At 47.9% G+C, this 19599-nt stretch overlaps 1 protein-coding gene across 5 annotated transcripts in view; it reads left to right on the forward strand.

Moving 5' to 3' along the window:
• Positions 1 to 19599, forward strand: part of ZNF133 (zinc finger protein 133) — a 57599-nt gene that overhangs the window by 10892 nt on the left and 27108 nt on the right. Inside the window, exon 5 of one of the 5 annotated variants that reach the window (XM_052650519.1) lies at positions 1427 to 3292. The exons of the other annotated variants lie outside the window; for them this stretch is intronic. Coding sequence (XP_052506479.1) covers positions 1427 to 3114 — 1688 coding nt within the window. The 3' untranslated portion in view covers positions 3115 to 3292. Of the gene's footprint in view, positions 1 to 1426; positions 3293 to 19599 lie in introns of those variants that run through there. 5 annotated transcript variants of the gene reach the window in all.

Below are 19599 nucleotides of genomic sequence, written 5' to 3' on the forward strand. Positions count from 1 at the left end.
ACCCGGCGTTTCTGAGGCTGTACATCCTGGCTTTCCTCCTACAGGGAGGTCACCAGACGTATTGAATAGAGTTTTATGACTTCCTTTAACCTTAATCACCTCTTTAAAGGCCCTGTCTCAGAATACAGTAGCATTCTATACTGATGGAATAATTCTAGAATGTAGATGTATACACAGTTGGTTTTCAAAAGTTCAGTGCATCAGTGAAGGCAGGTGTTCAGGCAGATGCAGTGACGTCTGGACCTGGTTCTTCAGACTATGTGATCCTGCATTCCCGCCAGCTGAATAGAACCAGCGGTGCTGAAGTAAGGTGTTCAGTGTTGACATCTCCTTACGAGAGGTACTATAAGAAGAAAACCTTTATATTGATTCCTGGTGCCATTTTTATTTAGGTTAATTATGGAAATTAACAAGACTCAAACTGATCCGTGGCACCAGTCATTGGGGGGCCTAGACCATGGGTGTGTTGTCTACTGCTGAAAGCCTCCTGAAGTGAAAGTGAAAGAAAGTGTTAGTCACTCGGTTGTGTCCAACTCTTCAGTGACCCCATGGACTATAGTCTGCCGGGTTCCTCTGTCCATGGAAATTCTCTAGACAAGAATGCTAGAGTGGGTTGCCATTTCTTCCTCCAGGGGCTCTTCCCGACCCAGGGGTCAAACCTGTGTATCCTGCATTGGCAGGTGGATTCTTCACTGTCTGAGCCACCAGGGAAGCCCTGCCTTGTGGGAATTCTGGTCCAGAGTAGTCCTCTAATAAGCATTTGTCAGCAATGACACCCCACTCCAGTACTCTTGCCTGGAAAATCCCATGGACAGAGGAGCCTGGAAGGCGGCAGTCCATGGGGTCGCTGAGGTTTGGACACGACTGAGCGACTTCACTTTCACTTTCATGGATTGGAGAAGGAAATGGCAACCCACTCCAGTGTTTTTGCCTGGAGAATCCCAGGGATGGGGAGCCTAGAGGGCAGCCGTCTCTGGGGTCGCACAGAGTCGGACATGACTGAAGCGACTTAGCAGCAGCAGCAGCATTGGGACCCTCCAGGTTCAGGTGTCTCACACGTGGTATCTTTAGCCACTCCGCTGTGTTGCCTCCTACACCAGGGTCTTCCAAGCTCAGGGACAGCTCTGTTCTTCCACCCCATCCTCTCAGGGAGACAGGGAAAGACAGACACGTTTCCATGTGGGTCCTCTGGTTAGAACTCTCTTGGTCACAGACAGTCCCTTTGGACCCTGTTTGTGTCACTGGGTGGTTGTGCGTTAGGAGGTCGTTGTAGTAAGTCCTCTGCAGGAAGTCTTGCTGGGTGGCCCTGAAGATGTAAACATTTTGAAGAACAAGGAATGGAGTCTTAATTAACCATCAGACGAGGCAGAACTGCTTTGGCGGCTCCACGTCTCAGTTCTGACTCAGACTCTTCTCTCTGCCACAGAGCCAAAGCCAGAACTCCACCTCCGTCCTTCCTGCCCTCCGGATCTCTGCAGTCAGAAATTCCACGTGCAGCAGGTGCTGTGTAGTCCCCCACCCTGGATCTTCACGTGCCTGTATGCCGAAGATCCCGTGCAGCCAGGAGACCTGTGCCTGGAGGACCAGCAGCAGCAGGCCGCTGGTGGAAGTGCCTGGATCGAGGAAGTGGAAGGGCAGGAGAGGGAAGGTGCCCTGCCTTTGTTTGGAAAGACAGAGAAAAGTACTGTAGAAGTATTCCCCAGGCCACCCCAGAGGCAGCCAGTCTTCTCTGGGGTTGGGGTCCCAGATATGGAGATAGAGGCCGGCCCGGCACAAATGGGGACCCCTGAGGAAACAGACAGGCTGTTGAAGAGGATCGAAGTCCTGGGGTTTGGGACTGTCAACTGTGGAGAGTGTGGACTGGGTTTCAGCAAGATGACGAACCTGCTCAGTCACCAGAGGATCCACTCCGGGGAGAAGCCCTACGTGTGTGGGGTGTGTGGGAAGGGCTTCAGTCTGAAGAAGAGCCTGGCCAGACACCAGAAGGCACACTCGGGGGAGAAGCCCCTCGTGTGCGGGGAGTGTGGGCGGGGCTTTAACCGGAAGTCGACGCTCATCATACATGAGAGGACACACTCGGGCGAGAAGCCGTACATGTGCGGTGAGTGCGGGCGAGGCTTCAGCCAGAAGTCCAACCTCATCATCCACCAGAGGACACACTCTGGGGAGAAGCCCTACGTGTGCCAGGAGTGCGGGAAAGGATTCAGCCAGAAGTCAGCCGTCGTCAGGCACCGGAGGACACACCTGGAGGAGAAGACCATCGTGTGTGGTGACTGCGGGCTGGGCTTCAGCGACAGGTCGAACCTCATCTCGCACCAGAGGACACACTCAGGGGAGAAGCCGTACGCCTGCAAGGAGTGTGGGCGCTGCTTCCGGCAGAGGTCCACACTCGTCAACCACCAGAGGACACACTCGAAGGAGAAGCCCTACGTGTGTGGCGTGTGCGGACACAGATTCAGCCAGAATTCAACCCTTATCTCGCACAGGCGCACACACACCGGGGAGAAGCCTTACGTGTGTGGGGTATGTGGGCGGGGCTTCAGTCTCAAGTCCCATCTCAACAGGCACCAGAACACGCACTCCGGGCACAAGCCCATCGTGTGCAAGGACTGCGGGCGTGTCTTCAGCCAGCAGTCCAACCTCATCCGACACCAGAGAACGCACTCGGGGGAGAAGCCCCTGGTGTGTGCGGAGTGCGGGCGAGGGTTCAGCCAGAAGTCGAACCTTGTGGCACACCAGAGGACGCACTCCGGGGAGAAGCCCTACGTGTGCAGGGAGTGTGGGCGGGGCTTCCGCCACCAGTCAGGCCTCATCCGGCACCGACGCACACACACAAGGGAACAGCCGTACAACTGCCGCCTGTGTGGGCGAGGCTTTGGCAACAAGTCCGCCCTGCTCATGCACAAGTGGTCACACTTGGAAGAGAACTCCTGTCTATGCCCAGAGTGCGGCCAAGGCTTTCCCCACAAGTCACACCTCATCCTGCACCAGATGACACACCAGGGGAGGACGCCGCACGTGTGCAAGGCGTGCGGGCAAGGCTTCAGCCAGAAGTGCCACCTCAGCAGACACAGGAGGAATGTGTGCCCACCACAGACCACCGTTTCAGTCTGACCCCGAGGCCCCACCGGAGCATCCTCCTGACCCCCTCACCTGCTCAAGAGCGCAGACTAAATCAAAACATTTTACACTCTTCTTGAAACACATTCCCTAAGTGGTCAAAAAGACATTTGACTTCAGTTTACTTCCTCTACCCCAAGTCGTCGTGTTTGGGGCCTTTTGCTCTAATAAAACTCTGCTGCTTTACAAATCTGTGGCCTCAACTGTGTCTCTCATTCACCCACCTATAAAGGTAAGGAATCAGGGGTGGTACAGAAATCTCGAGCTTCTGAGGCCATGGTTCCGCAGTAATTCAGTCCTTTGGATGATATAAGAACTGAGTCAGTCTGATTCTTGGACAGTCTGGTCCTTTGTAGAGGGAGAGGATCCCGGAACTGTGTTCAGGGGATCTGGGCAAGGGAGGGGGTCTTCCAGGAAACACGACCTCCCCTAAGCTGCTCACTCACCTGCAGCCCCACCCCACTCTCCCCCAGCTCCTGTGGCAGCCCCCTGCTGGCTTGCCTCCTCCTCGCTCTCAGATGTCTCCACTTCTGCCTTTGCTGAGTCAAATCAGCGGTTAGGACCACTGCTACTGCTTAGACTTAGGGTAAACACGCCACGAATAATTGTGAGTCAGCTGGTTAACCTAGAAGAAATAAACATCTAAACACTTAAATCATGTATAAGCAGGAAATCTGAACAGACCAGCATGACGAAGGAGATTGAGTTAGTAATCAAAAACCTTCCAAAAAAGCCTGAAATCAGATGGCCTTATTGGCAACTTCTAGCATTTAAAGGATTAACACCCATTCTCAAAATCTTACCAAAAAAGACTCTCCTAAATCATTCTGTGAGACCAGTATTACCCTACTAGCAAAACCTGACAGAGACAACACAAGAAAACTACAGACCCTAACCCCTATGGATATAGAGGGAGAAACCGTCGACACAGTATTAGCAGCCAAATCCAGCAGCATATGAAAAGGATTTTCACACTGTGACTGAGTGGTTTCCTGGCTTAACATAGGAAAAAAAAAATCAATACATCATGTTAATAGAATAAAGGGGGGAAAAAAGCAAACACATTCCATTTATATGAAATACCCAAGATAAGCCACAGCAAAGAGACAGAAGGCACGATAGTGGCTGCCAGAGACTAAGAGAAGAGGAAATGGGGATGACTGTTCCCCATTAACAATAAAGGACTGCCCTTGTGGGTAATAAAAATGTTGTGGAACTCGATGGTAATGATGGCTGCAGAACATTGGAAATGTTAAAATCCATTGAACTGTATACTTTCAGTTCAGTTCAGTTGCTCAGTCATGTCCGACTCTTTGCGATCCCATGAATCGCAGCACGCCAGGCCTCCCTGTCCATCACCATCTCCCGGAGTTCACTGAGACTCACGTCCATTGAGCTGGTGATGCCATCCAGCCATCTCATCCTCTGTCGTCCCCTTCTCCTCCTGCCCCCAATCCCTCCCAGCATCAGAGTCTTTTCCAAAGAGTCAACACTTCATATGAGTTGGCCAAAGTACTGGAGTTTCAGCTTTAGCATCATTCCTTCTAAAGTAATCCCAGGGCTGATCTCCTTCAGAATGGATTGGTTGGATCACCTTGCAGTCCAGGGGACTCTCAAGAGTCTTCTCCAACACCACAGTTCAAAAGCATCAATTCTTCGGCACTCAGCTTTCTTCAGAGTCCAAATCTCACATCCATACATGACCACTGGAAAAACCATAGCCTTGACTAGACGGACCTTTGTTGGCTAAGTAATGTCTCTGCTTTTGAATACGCTATCTAGGTTGGTCATAACTTTCCTTCCAAGGAGTAAGTGTCTTTTAATTTCATGGCTGCAATCACCATCTGCAGTGATTTCGGAGCCCCCCAAAATAAAGTCTGACACTGTTTCCACTGTTTCCCCATCTATTTCCCATGAAGTGATGGGACCAGATGCCATGATATAGCTTTCTGAATGTTGAGCTTTAAGCCAACTTTCTCACTCTCCACTTTAACTTTCATCAAGAGGCTTTTTAGTTCCTCTTCACTTTCTGCCATAAGGGTGGTATCATCTGCATATCTGAGGTTATTGATATTTCTTCTGGCAATCTTGATTCCAGCTTGTGCTTCTTCCAGCCCAGCGTTTCTTATGATGTACTCTGCATATAAGTTAATTAAGCAGGGTGACAATTACAGCCTTGACGTACTCCTTTAAAAATGGTCAAAATGGTAAACATTATATTACCTGAATCTTACCTCAATTAAAAATTTTAAATCTTACCCACCCAAATCTTGTCATTGGAGGGAAAATAAAAACCTGGGGTCACAGAAATATCTGGGACCTAGAATTGCTGACATAAGATAAAGCACAACACACACTCGGTTAAAGCCTAAACTGGCAGCGACCGCATTTCAACTGTTAAAAAAAAATTTAAGTTTTCCAATGCAAAATCTTTGTCATACTTGGAAGCAACTCAAATGAATGAGAGAAATGGTTCTGAGAAACCAGAGGCTTTGCTCTCTTTTTTAGATCAGAGCTGATTGTTTGGGATTGCTATATCCTCTGAGTATCTATTTATTAATCTGTTAAGTGTGGAAGCAAACATTTCAGAAGCAGGTGTAGCTACCCTGCTGGCCAGCCAGACTGAGTGCCCGGCTCTATAATGTCAGTTTGGGGAGAAGAAAGAAAGGAAAATGTAGTGTTCTGATCTCTGCTCTCGAGCTGCGTACAGTATTATAGAGAAGAACAACTCAGTCCTTACGGAATACCAGGACAGTCCACAGCGAAAGGCTGTGTCTGTGCCCCTGTGTCTCGGTGCTCCCGGTCAGCCAGAGGGGCTTTGCACAGAGGAGAGGTGTAGCCAGGGATGTTCTCATCAAAGATGGGGAACTGCCTGTAGGATCAAGGAATGATGACAAGGACCTAGAAAGTCAGAGGAGAGAAAGCCGAACCCAGGAAAAATCGGAGGGAGAATTTTTAGGTATGAAAACAACAGCTATAGATTCCACAGAAGAGAGACTCCTGTGGCTGGACTTTAGGAGGTGTATTAGGGAAGTAAGATAAATTGTTACTAATGGTCAGGTCAAATCCTGGAGGGCTTCAAAAACCACCTTGAGAAATCTAGTATTGGAATTATAAACGAAAGGGACAAAATAAAATACTGAGGCATTTAAACCACGGGAGAAACTTGGTTTGAAGGGTTTAAAAAAACAAAAACAAAAAACAGCCTGACAATACTATTACTCAAGTTTGGATGTAGATGGTAGGAGAGAAAAGGCAAGATGCCTGGCCTATTTCAAGTCAACCATTAAATATCTTTCAAAGCTAGCACACATTTCTACTTTTGCTATTTTATCTCAAACCCAAAGGCCACCATATGCTTCCAGCTGCATCTGTAGCTCTCTTTCTTTTTCTTTTTTTCTTTTAAAGCATATCTCCACTCTCCTTCATGCATCTAACTGCAGAGATTCCTACCAGGGCTCAGACTGCTGAGTAAACAGTGGTGGTTTCAATCCTGAAAAAATGCACCCTGCTGCCCTGAGAATGTGGTGTGGGAACCAAGGGATGATCAGGTCTTAGTTGGTAAATTTTCTTGTTGTCTAGCAGAGTTGAAGGAGCTTTTTCAGACATTCCCTTCACATGGTGGTGGTGGTTTAATCACTAAGTTATGTCCCACTCTTGTGACCCCATGGACTGTAGCCCTCCAGGCTCCTCTGTTTATGGTATTTCCCAGGCAAGAACACTGGAGTGGGTTGCCATTTCCTGCTCCAGATCTTCCTGGCCGGGGGATCAAACCCACATCTTCTGCATCACAGGCAATCTCTTGCCTTGCAGGCAGATTCTGTGTTCTTCTTAAAGAGAGAAACTTGCCAACTGACTCAGTCTGAAGTCCTGACTAATGGCATTCTTTATTCCTTGTGATTTGAATCTAGATGTTATAAAAACAGTGGTGAAGCTGCCTGTATCTGAGTCAGTATAAATACCAAGCTTCCCTGCCTGCCGCTTCTGTACCGAAGAAGAGAATTAATCACCTATATGTCCCTGCTTCAGATTCTCTAAAACTCTTTCAGCTGTATTCCCTGGGAAAATAGCAGCAAATTCGGAATCTGTCTAAGCTGCAATTCAATGGCAGTTTCTCATGGCCTATTGGTTAATAAGTCATACCTGGAGTTATTTGTTAAAGAATAATGATTCCCTCACGGTCCAGTGGTTAGGACTCTGCACACCCACTGTGGAGCCCTGGGTTTGGTCCCTGGTCTGGGAACTAAGATCCTACAAGCCTTAAGGTGTGGCAAAAAAAGAAAACAACTCACCACCACCAACAAAAAAGAATAAAGAATATGTAGGTAAGCTTATCACTGAAAATCCATAGTCAGACAAGTGCTGTAGTTGCCCTACCATTGTCACCATTAATTAGGCCTTCTTTTACACTTGCTTGTACACAGCTGTAGCCACAGGCGTATATGCTCAGTCATGTCTGACTCTTTGCCCACCAGGCTCCTGTCCATGGAATTCTCTAGGCAAGGATACTGGTGTGGGTTGCCATTTCCTTCTTCAGGGGATCTTCCCAGACCCAGGGGTCGAACGCACATCTCCTGCATCTCCTGCTGGCAGGTGGATTCCTTAGCAGTGTGCCACCTGGGAAGCCCTTGCATCCATTTAGGGGTGGGGTGTGTAAGTGAAACGATAAGGACAATACAACAGCCAAACAGTAAGATTCTGAGATACTGTTTTTTCGTTCTCTGGAAGATGGGGAGATGTGGGAACATGAGGTGGGACGTCGTCAGGAGGGCACGAAGGTACAGACAAGCTCTGTGTAAACACCGCACTTCACCAAGTGTGAGGCCAGCATGCAGAACATTGAATTGTGATGAGTAGGAAACATGGGAAGTGGCTGGAGTAGGAAATGTCAGCCTGTGTCAAGTCTCAGCAACAAGGTAAGTCTCAAGGCTGGACGCACCCTTGCCCACATCCTACCAGAGAGAGGACATGTCATGGGATTCAAATGAAGGGAGAGGGTTAAAGCCTTTTGTAGCACCAAGAAGCTGACAGGACAGGGTGACTGGACACAGATGACTGGACCTGGCTGGAGTTTTAATTGGTGACCTTCCCCGGGCACCTCCCGAGCCACTGGGTAGGGGACAAACCTGCTAATGTGGGAGCCTTAAATTCTCTGCATCCGGCATCCTCTCTCAACATCACGGCAGGTCCTCACACACCGGGTCACTCTTTATGTCTGAAATATTCTGAAGTTTTCAGCCTCATAGGGTGGGCACACACTAAATGCTCCCTCAACACCTTTTTTCTTTTTTCCTCGACACCTTTTGATTGGATAATTTGACTTTCCCTGTAAAAGCTGATCCTGATTTTAAGGAATTTGAAGGAGAAGAGTAGGAGAAGCGAGGGATATTTCCCCAAGAGGGAACAGATTTCTTGGTACCTGGAGTAAAAAAATCAGGATGTTGGTGTTTGAGTAGGGAGGTTCCCTGGTGACTCAGCGGGATGGAATCCGCCTGCCAATGCAGAAGATGTGGGTTCAATCCCTGCTTCCGGAAGATCCCCTAGAGGAGGAAATGGCAACTCACTCCAGTATTCTTGCCTGGAGAATCCCCATGGACAGAGGAGCCTGGTGGGCCACAGTCCATGGGGTTGCAAAAGAGCTGAACATGACTTAGCAACTAAGACAATTTTTTTTTTAAACAAGGAAATAGATTTCAACATTATCAGTAAACAAAGATATTTATGTAAAATAGTCTACCCACAGAGACATCTAGAAAACTCTCTGGATGGTACAACTATCCCTCCTTGACTTGAGCTTTCTGCACTGTTTTAGTTTCTTACAATAAGCATGTAAGGTTTTCAGAAACAATAAATCACCTCCAGTAACAGAATTAGTAAATCGGGCTTCCCTGCTGGCTCAGTTGGTAAAGAATCTGCCTGCAACATAGGAGACCCTGGTTCGATTCCTGGGTCAGGAAGATCCACTGGAGAAGGGATAGGCTACCCACTCCAGTCTTCTTGGGCTTCCCTTGTGGCTCAGCTGGTAAAGAATCTGCCTGCAATGCGGGAGACCTGGGTTCCATCCCTAGTTTGGGAAGATCCCCTGGAGAAGGGAAAGGCTACTCACTCCAGTATTCTAGTCCAGAGAATTCCATGGACTGTTATAGTCCCTAGGTTCGAAAAGAGCTGGACACAACTGAGCGACTTTCACGTTTTCTTCACTTCAGTCTGTCAAAATTTGATGAAGCCTAAATATGCTCCTTGGTTGTAAATGTGCCTAAAGAGATAAAACACACTGTTACCTGTTTTATAACAACCTATAAACCCACCTAACCAGGATATTATTTGAAATGTAAAATGTTCTGAAGTTTTTCAGATTATGAGATTTGATATCCAAATATTTTCTACTCTACTGACACACATTTATTTATCTTTACAACCTTATATCAGAACTATCTGATTAAAAACAACAACAAATGTGTTTTTCAAACTCCACAGCCAGGATACCCCCTGCTACAAAGCCTGTGGTTTGTCTACAAGATTCTTTTACCCAAACTCAAAGATACAGTGAATTTTCTCAACAGCACTTTGCTGAGAACCTACTCCACCATGTTTATCTTGCTAGGCTTGCAGGAAACCAAAGCAGAGTCTACAGCAGAGAGGGTTTATTAGCAGAGACACTAAGCAGGGAGACGGGAGAACAAACCTCAAACCTGCCTCCGCAGAGGCAAGGGACTTGAGTATTTACAGGATAACCAGTCAGGCAGCATGGCGGCCTGAAGCACAGGGAGCGGCGATTGGGGAAAGGTATGACGAGCTTCATTTTGCACAGGTGGAACCAGGCTTCAAATTCCCACTTTCTTTAGGTCACCCTGGGGATGCTGGCGCCCACCCAGCTTAGCTGGCTGAGCGCAGACAGATGTGGCTGACTCTAAGTCCCTGGAAAACAGCTCGGGCCAACGTCTTGTCTAGGTTCCGAGCCGCTTGGAGGACAAGCAGATCTTAAAACAACCTTGATTAGTGCTGGCAGGTGAGGTCGATTTGACTCATCACTCATGGTATCACTGCCCCATGCCAGGGACTGGAAGGAGGTACCAGAATCTCATGCCTGCAGATGTTTGGTCTCTGGGGAGATGGGCATGTGACTGGGGAGAACTGGCTGGACAGGTCATCTCTGTAGAGGGAGGGGCAGACGGGCTGGGGTTGGAGCCTCCCAACCCGGAGCTGAGGAGTCAGGCAACGCTCTGGGGCCCTGGTGGGATCTCAGAGCAGAACCAGAGAAGAGGCTGTGGTGATGGCTAAGGCCGCTGGTCCAGGAGACCCAGGCAACTCAGGAGGGGCATTTGGGTTTCTCACGAGGACAGTTGTGGGTGCCAGAGTTGTCGGGGAGGCCAGGCCTGAGCAAGAGCAGGGCCAGGAGTTGGGTAGCAGGGTTGGGACCACAGGGCAGGCATCATGCCAGCCGGTGGGTGTGGGTGACCTGGGCACAGAGGGAGTGGGGGGCCCACGGGGTATGTACTGGGGTTGCCCTGGCGAACGGTGACAGAGAGCCAAGCAAAGTGACTTGGAAGCCCATCAGTGCTGAAGCCAAAGGCCCCAGAAAAGTGACAAGACAGGAGTGAAAAGAGCAGATTCAAGGACTGGTCCTCAGTGCCCCCAGAGACCGAGCACCGGTATCTGCACAGAGCAGCAAGGGAGGCCACCCTGGTCACAGGACTGTGGCCTGAGGGCACCCTGACAGAGATAGGGACTCCTGGGGCCTCCCTGCAGCTGGGGGTGGCTGGAGAGGCTGCATGGAGGAGACCCCGGCCCTGCTGGGCCACTGGCAACCCTCAGGCAGGAGGAACCTTGTCTCCAGGCCCGTTGGGTGGGAGGGCCCGAGGGGAGACAGGCCCCCTACAGCCCCTGCCTCCCTGGCTTGTGGGCGACAGCATGTGCTGGGCCCTAAGCTCTGTACTTGGAGTCGTGGGCCTCACCTTTCAGAACTGGAACCAAGTGCTTATTGACAGAAGTCACTGGCCAAGTTCAGTTCCCAACGGTGCAGCCTTCAGCTCCAGGAGGCCACCATCAGCCCCACCCCCTGCAGTCTGCTTCTTCAAAACCACAAGAGACTCAGCTGTTTCGGGTCTCTGCCCTTGAAACACTGTTTTAAAGGGGCCCACTGATTAGGTTAGACCCACCTGGGACAACCTCTTTTGATTAAATCAGTTAATTGCTATTATTTTAAAATGACGTCCAGGCTCTTGTCACCTCTGCCACATAAGATAGTCCAGTCTCAGGAGCAACACCCCTTGGTATTCCCAAACACGTGACTCACTGGGCATCACCTCGGACCAGCCTCTCACCCAGTCCCCGGCATGTTGTACCCACATTTGAGAAAGAAAAAGAGTGAGAACGGGGCTGAATATCAAAGAGAAAAGACAGTGGACTAAAGCAGTGCATGAGCCAAGAGTTCTCCAGAGAAACAGAGCCGATGGGATAGACGTACACTAAAATAGGGAGAGATTTATTACAGGAACTGGCTAGCGCTCCTTGTGAAGGCTGAGAATCCTCACCTCCTGATGTCCGCAGCTGAGACTCAGGGAAGCTGGCCACCTGGTTCCAGTTTGAGTGCAGAGGCCAGAAAACCAGGAGCATGGGTGGTGTCGGCCCAGTCTGAGGGTGGGATAAGGGGTCCCAGTTCAGGAGCCAGGCAGGGGGCGTGAGTGCTTCCCTCCTCCACCTGGTTGTCCAATCCCCACCCCATCCACAAATCCGGATCTGTTTATTGTATAAATGTCCACTTAAAATACCTAAGAAAATGGCCAGAAAAAGAGCTAACAGCTAACTCTGAATACTTCGCTGACATGCTTTCTATATTAATCTACACAGTAAGCATCTGTTTTAGGCAACCTTGGTGGAAAAGGAAGCAAAGTGTCTTTTCGAGCTTGCTGACTGAGGACAGAGCTTCCTTCTTCAGACCACCTCTCACTGACTCACCTGGATTCATTCCGTGTACTTACTCCCCACATGGCCTCTCAAAGTCCTTACCTCTTTTTTTTTAAATTTATTTATTTTAATTGGAGGATAATTATGTTACAGCAGTGTAGTGGTTTTTGCCATACAATGACATGAATCAGCCATGGGTGTACATGTGTCTGCCGTCCTGAACCAACCTCCCACCTCTCCTGATGCTCCTGCCTCTCACACCCTGGGGAGCTGAGCACAGCGGGAGCCATGGGAACGGAGGTGGGTGCTCCTGGGGCAGGGGATCCATCAACAGCTGGACCCAGCTTCACTCTCAGGGACCTTCCCTTGAGGGTCCGTGGAGGAAGGGGTGGTACCTGCATTCCAGAACTCACGAAAGGTTCCTGATCAGAGGTGGCAGGAGTGATGGAAGGTGGGAGTCATGGCTGGAGACAGAAATGAGATGAGCAGCTGAAGGTCTGCATTCTCCTGGCCCCTGGTCCTTCCCTCGACACCACCACCCCGTCCCCTGCACGTGCAGATGTATCTGCAGCCATAAACGTATCCCAGCGGAGAAAAAGTGTGGTGGCCTCTTTTCGGAAGATGATACATGGAGCCTCTGGTGAGAACCAGGTCAGCAACTCCCATGCCCAGAGGGAAGCCTTCCACTTGTCCCAGCCTGAAAGTAGCTTCACAGACTCGCCAAGCCCCCCGTCATTTGATAAGCTCCTGCTATATACACAGAATTCCCACCCACCTAGCCCATTTCCCATCTGCAAACCTGAATGGATGATAAAGGATTGTGCACATCTGAGAAAAACTGGCAGCATCAAAGAGAAAAAAGCCGAGACACAGAAACATGAGAAATTTAAAATGACTGAAGACGACATAAGACAAAACAGAGGCTGTGAAGAAGCAGCAATCAGAACCAAAAGGCACTCTTAGAAAGTAAACTTCCAGATGTTCAAGTTGGATTTAGAAAAGGCAGTGGAACCAGAGATCAAATTGCCAACACCCATTGGATCATAGGAAAAAGCAAGAGAATTCCAGAAAAACATCTACTTCTGCTCTATTGACTATGCCAAAGCCTTTCACTGTGTGGATCACAACAAACTGTGGAAAATTCTTAAAGAGATGGGAATACCAGACCACCTTACCTGCCTCCTGAGAAATCTGTATGCAGGTCAAGAGGCAACAGTTAGAACTGGACATGGAACAACAGCTGCTGCTGCCGCTAAGTCACTTCAGTCATGTCTGACTCTGTGCAACCCCATAGACAGCAGCCCACCAGTCTCCCCCGCCCCTGGGATTCTCCAGGCAAGAACACTGGGGTGGGTTGCCATTTCCTTCTTCAATGCATGAAATGAAAAGTGAAAGTGAAATCGCACAGTTGTGTCCCACTCTTAGCGACCCCATGGACTGCAGCCCACCAGGCTCCTCCGTCCATGGGATTTTCTAGGCAAGAGTACTGCAGTGGGTTGCCATTGCCTTCTCCTGGAACAACAGACTGGTTCCAAATAGGGAAAGGAGTATCTCAGGGTTGTACACTGTCACCCTGCTTATTAAACTGATATGCAGAGTATATCATGCGAAATGCTGGGCTGGATGAAGCACAAGCTGGAATCAAGATTGCTGGGAGAAATATCAATAACCTCAGATATGCAGATGACACCACCCTTATGCAGAAAACAAAGAAGAACTAAAGAGCCTCCTGATCAAAGTGAAAGAGGAGAGTAAAAATGATAAAAAGTGAAAATATTAAAACTCAACATTCAGAAAACGAAGATCATGGCATCTGGTCCAATCACTTCATGGCAAATAGATGGGAAACAATGGAAACACTGACAGACTTTATTTTCCTGGGCTCCAAAATCACTGCAGACAGTGACTGCAGCCATGAAATTAAAAGACGCTTACTCCTTGGAAGAAAAGCTATGACCCACCTAGATAGCATATTAAAAAGCAGAGACATTACTTTGCCAACATAAGTTCATCCAGTCAAAGTTATGGTTTTTCCAGTAGTCATGTATGGATGTGAGAGTTGGACCATAAAGAAAGCTGACCGCCAAAGAATTAATTCTTTTGAACTATGGTGTTGGAGAAGACTCTTGAGAGTCCCTTGGACTGCATGGAGAGCCACCCAATCAATCCTAAAGGAAATAAGTCCTGAATATTCATGAGAAGGACTGATGCTGAAGCTGAAATCCAATACTTTGGTCACCTGATATGAAGAACTGACTTATTAGAAAAGACTGTGATGCTGAGAAAGATTGAAGGCAGGAGAAGACAGGGATGCCAGAGGATGAGATGATTGGATGGCATCACTGACTGGACGGACATGAGTTTGAGCAAACTCTGAGAGTTGGTTATGGACTGGGAAGCCTGGCATGCTACAGTCCATGGGGTCACAAAGAATTGGACACAACTGAGTGACTGAACTGAACTGAACTGAGAAAGTAAAGAAGCTGACTGTTGAAATAAAGAGTAGTTAGCAAGAGAGCCAAGAAAAGCTCTTTAAACAGAGAGAAAAGGGGAGATGAAAAATATGGGAAAAGAAATTTAAAAAGACAGATAGAGGGGGTCAATTCAAGAGGCCCACCATTAACTCATAAGAATTTGAGAGAGACATTAGAAAAAATAGAAGAAACTTCCCCTGAAAAGACACATGATTTTTCAGACTGAAAGGGCCACCTGGATCAGTGAACAACAGTACATCAAAAAAATACCCATGTGAAATCTCAGAACAACAGTGATAAATGCTTCCAGGAGGAACCAAGAGCTCACAAATAAGGAAGAATTGGCTGTAGCATTTGCATGGGCTATGCTGGATGCTAGAAATCATCAGAACAAGGCTTACTAAGACGTGAGGAAAAGTCATTTTGAAGACAGAAATTAATATCAAAATACCAATTAATATCAAGATATTAGTCAAGAGTGAAGACAAAAGAAAGTCATTCTTGACATTCAAGGACTCAAAAGTTTTTTCTACATACCCTTTCTGAGGAGGTTACCTAAGCCCACACTCCAGACTGACAAGGGTCAAAACCAAGAAATAAGAAAGAGTGAAGAGTAACTCCAGGTGGATTCCAGTGGAAGGAAATGCCATGGTGACCACGGTGCCGCAGGGCCAGAGAGCTGTCGGGCCAAACCGGACTAATGAGTCTGTATACTCTAAGAAGACAGCCTCTAAGAGGAAAAGCACTGAACAAGTAAGGAACCAGGTAAGACGACAGATGTGGTGAATGTGTGTTCTCTTTCAAATCAGGAACAAAGCAAAGGCAACCAGAAAGTCCAGGGGAATCAAAGATACACAAAACATGAACAGCTTAGTCATGGATTGCGGAAAAAACAAGAAAGAAATGTGGCCTGATTCTGAATAATTTATGGTGTGTAAGAAGAATCCATTTGACATTTCTGGTAAGGAAATTTTACTTTCACTGGCCTAAGTGGTGGTGTTTTCTTGAACCAACAAACAATAAAATTAATCAGAATATAGCAATGAATGATACTTATGGAGCTATTATAATGCAATTACTCTTCATACTTTTCAACCATTGGAATCACTCTATGGATGAAGAATGGACATCTTAGTTATGTTAACACAAGTAAACATAACTGTGATTCGTGTTGTAAAAAAGTAATCATTGACTACCAGAAGTTGTGGGATGGAAGGGGAAGGAAAGACAGAGGTGAAGGTATAGAGCATTTATACATACTTGTACACACTTCTCAGTACACACAGGTCAGTCAAGTGATATCACTGAAAGATGATAATCAATGTAGAGGAGTTCAGGAATATCATTGTTATTTTCACAGTAATTAGTAAAGAACCAAAAACAGTAACAGAATGATCAAAACGTGATGGTGGGGTCAGCAAGTGTAATCACCATTTATCACAGCAGGAATCAACAGATGCTATCTGAGCGTGCTAGATCAGGAATGACCCGTTTAAGTGTACTGTTTAGTGACAGAGATATAGCTGACTCCCAGGAGAACTTTAAAATATTTACACTAGTTGTCCTTGAAGACAGAACTGCGGATGAAAAGGTGAAGGTAGCGGAGGCCTGCCAAGCTCTTTCACAGGATGTGGTTTTCTTCAGGAATGTCCACATCTTATTCTGATACAATTGAAAAGTTACTTGGTGTGTATGGATTGTTTTCAGCCATCATACACAGTTTAAGAAATCTTTCTGCCAGCCCAGTCATAAATAAGACAATGTCACTCGGACGGGTCCAGAAATGATGAAACTGGTAAACAAACCTCCCATGCCGCTCTGTACCTGAAGCAAGCCTGTCCCAGACTAACTGTGGCAGCCTCTGCTCTGGCCCTGGGGGATGGTGCGGGGGCCTCTCCTGACCACACCACGCTCGACTCTCTTACCTGGCTTTATTTTCCTTTCAGCACTTAGCATTCTCTGCAATGACTCATTCATCTGCTTACTTGTTTATTGTCCGTCTCCTCCACTACACTCTGAGCTCTATGAGGGAGGGGTCTGTCTCCATCACTGCTGTATGTCCACTGCCTAGAATGCTGACCAGCACACAGTAGGTGCTCAGAACCCACTAGTGAAATGAATACACCAATGAAGAGAATGAACAGACAGACAAACTTGGGGAAGGACTGTTGCCTCCTAGACCCACATGACTGGCAAGAATTGCAGGTAAACATGTCTATGAACCTCTGCCTCCAACAGTGGGTACAGGGAAGCCCCTGCCTGATTCTGGCTCCAGAGTTGGAACTGTCCAGGTGATAAGACTTTCCATTTTCCAGAAAGTGAGAAATTTAGCACTTTCAACTGGTTTTTGCTGCAGCAGAACTCTCAGCACCAAGCCACCCCAGTGGTTTCAGGTCTCATCTAATTTTAGATCTTAGCATTCATGTGTGTTCCATTCCGCCAGCTTACCTGGCCAAGGACCCTGGTCCAGGGAAATCGGTGCTGTGATTGGCTAGTTCCTCCTCATCTTTCTCCAGAGGCAGGAAGTGAGAATGGTTGTGTGCCTTACACCTGAATTCCCATGGCTTTCCAAAGATCTGCCTTTGGTTTGAGGCATACAGTAGCTCCTGGCAACTAAGATTTGGGGATCAGCCTTCATATCGCTGGTGGTGGTGGTGGTGATATTATTTTCGTTTGAGCAGATCAACATCACTGACCTGTGAGGCATGGGGAAAATCCCATGTCGAACAGTGCTGTGAGGCCATCTCCTTACTGAGGGCCACGCTGGGCCATCTCTTAACATCTCGGTGTTTGTAAGAATGGGCTTTGATCCCTGCTACTCAGATGGTGGCACCTGGACCATTGGCCTCTGCTGAGAGCTTGTTAGAGATGCAGGATCTCACCCCCGGCCACACCCAGATCCACTGAATGTGCATTTTAACAAGGTTCTTGGGTGATTCATACACGTTACAATATAAGAAGCACTTCTGAAGTTCATCTTCTTAGAGCTTGGGGCATTAAAAAAATACACCTGCCCTTTCCTTAATGTGAAAATGTGGAGCTGGGAGGGCTTGGCGACATCTCTTAACAGCAACAGAAGAATTCAGAACTGGGACCCAGTCCTAATACCTCTCTGGCCTATTCTCCCTGGACCCTCTCATCCCCATCTCATGCTCTGTCCATCACTGAGCAGTTGACACTTTCCGCTCAAATCCTGACAACCCACCTTGTCATTACCACAGCGTCGTGACTGCTACCGCTAGACGCCAATCACTGGGCTCCTCTCGGGCACCTCAAAACACTCCTTTCATCCTCCACTAACTCTATGACGTGAGCACAATCAACCCCATTTGACAGGTGAGGAGAATACGCTCACTTTCTCCACATTTTGCTCTCTCCTGCCTCCAAACAGTTCCGTCACCACAGAAGGCTCCCTCTTCCCCTTCCCCCCACCGTTAGCAAAATCCCCAGGGGTCACCTTCACAGTGTGTTTCTCATGAGGTCTTTCAGGTCACATCTCCTGGGCTCTAAGACACTTGAATTCTTGGTCTGCTCTGCACACATGTGGGTGCCTCCTGGTGCCCTTAAAGGTGCCAGGGCCAGCAGGTCACGTGTGACACAGTCCTCGCTCCTCTCTCGGGGGGCTGAGGCCACCCAGTCACACATTCAGGGTGAGGGGTGTACAGCATGCCGGGGGCCTGACCACGGAGGTCTCGGTCACACCGGCCTCCTCCTTGTCCTTCATCCTCCCGCCTCCCTGGTGGTAGAAGGCTTATCTGTCACTTCACACCCTTGGGTTCTGGGGGGCTTCATCACACATTTCCCATTTGAACTTATTTAGTCACAGGGTCAGAGCATCTCCCAAGTAGACTCCTGACCTCCTGCCTTCAGAGCTCTCCCCAGACTGAGAGCAGAGGGTGTTCAGTTTACTGAATGAAGGTGGTGTGGGGGTGAGGGGGGCCGGGTTGCAGATGGCTACACCTTCCTGGTTAGTAATTGATATTTCCTGCGTAAGCACAGTCCATTTGGGAAAATGGTAAATCTTCACTGTATACTCTGCTCCTCAGAGTAACTGACTCCAACAAGGCGAGGGCATGAGATGGAACACACCCTCGTGTCAGAACATCTGACAGAGACTGGGAGGACTCAGGCTCAAACATTTCGAACTAGCAAATACTAACCAGTCTTAGCTGAATTGGCTCTCAGTGGGAAAATCTGCTTTCCGAACCCCATCCTACATGACCCATAAACTGTTAACAGTAACCAAGACAACGCAGGGGGAAGTGTAAAAGGGCTGTTACAACACTCAGCCAGACCATACAGCCCCATGCTAGACTTAGTAGAAACACAAGGAGGTCACCCATGGGTAAGATGTCAGTTTACAGAATGACAATAAAGCAAGAATTGGAACTGAGGACACCAAACAGAAACAGGTCATCTGTTCCATGTCCAGAGTAGTTTTATCCTCTTAGCTGGACTCTTCATAAAGCCAGGACTCATCACACTTAAGCATCGATTCAAAACATGCTTGAGAGATTTTTGTAAATCTCTCAAAACACAAACATTATTCTTAGATGCAATTTAAAAATCCTTGTCTTGGACTACAGTGGTGGTACAGTGGATAAGAATCTGCCTGCCAATGTAGGGGACACAGGCTGCAGAAGATCCCACATGCCGCGGGGCAACTAAGCCGTGTGCCACAACTACTGAGCTCCCGTGCCTAGAGCCTGTGCTCCCCAACAAGAGAGCCCGCCACATGAGGAGCCCACACACCGCAACGAAGAGTAACTCCCACTCGCCACAACTACAGAAAGCCTGCACAGCAACAAAGACTCACTGCAACCCCCAGAAAAAGTCCTTGTCAGAATTATACAAATATAAGGTACACCTTAACACAAAACAAGGTGGCATTATTTCTATTAATAATGGTAATGTAAGTGTAGGTAAATGACGAAACTTACAATGTATGATGCATGAGAGCAGTAAGAAAACCTAAGAAAGTAAATTCCAGGCATCAAATGCAATCACCCACATCCCAAACATTCTGCTATAAAGTGAAACTAAAATGGGGTCCCGTCTACTGACATGGGATCCTACTGGGCAGAAACCTTTGAAAACA

Source organism: Budorcas taxicolor, chromosome 13 (assembly GCF_023091745.1).
Source record: "Budorcas taxicolor isolate Tak-1 chromosome 13, Takin1.1, whole genome shotgun sequence".
NCBI lineage: Eukaryota > Metazoa > Chordata > Mammalia > Artiodactyla > Bovidae > Budorcas > Budorcas taxicolor.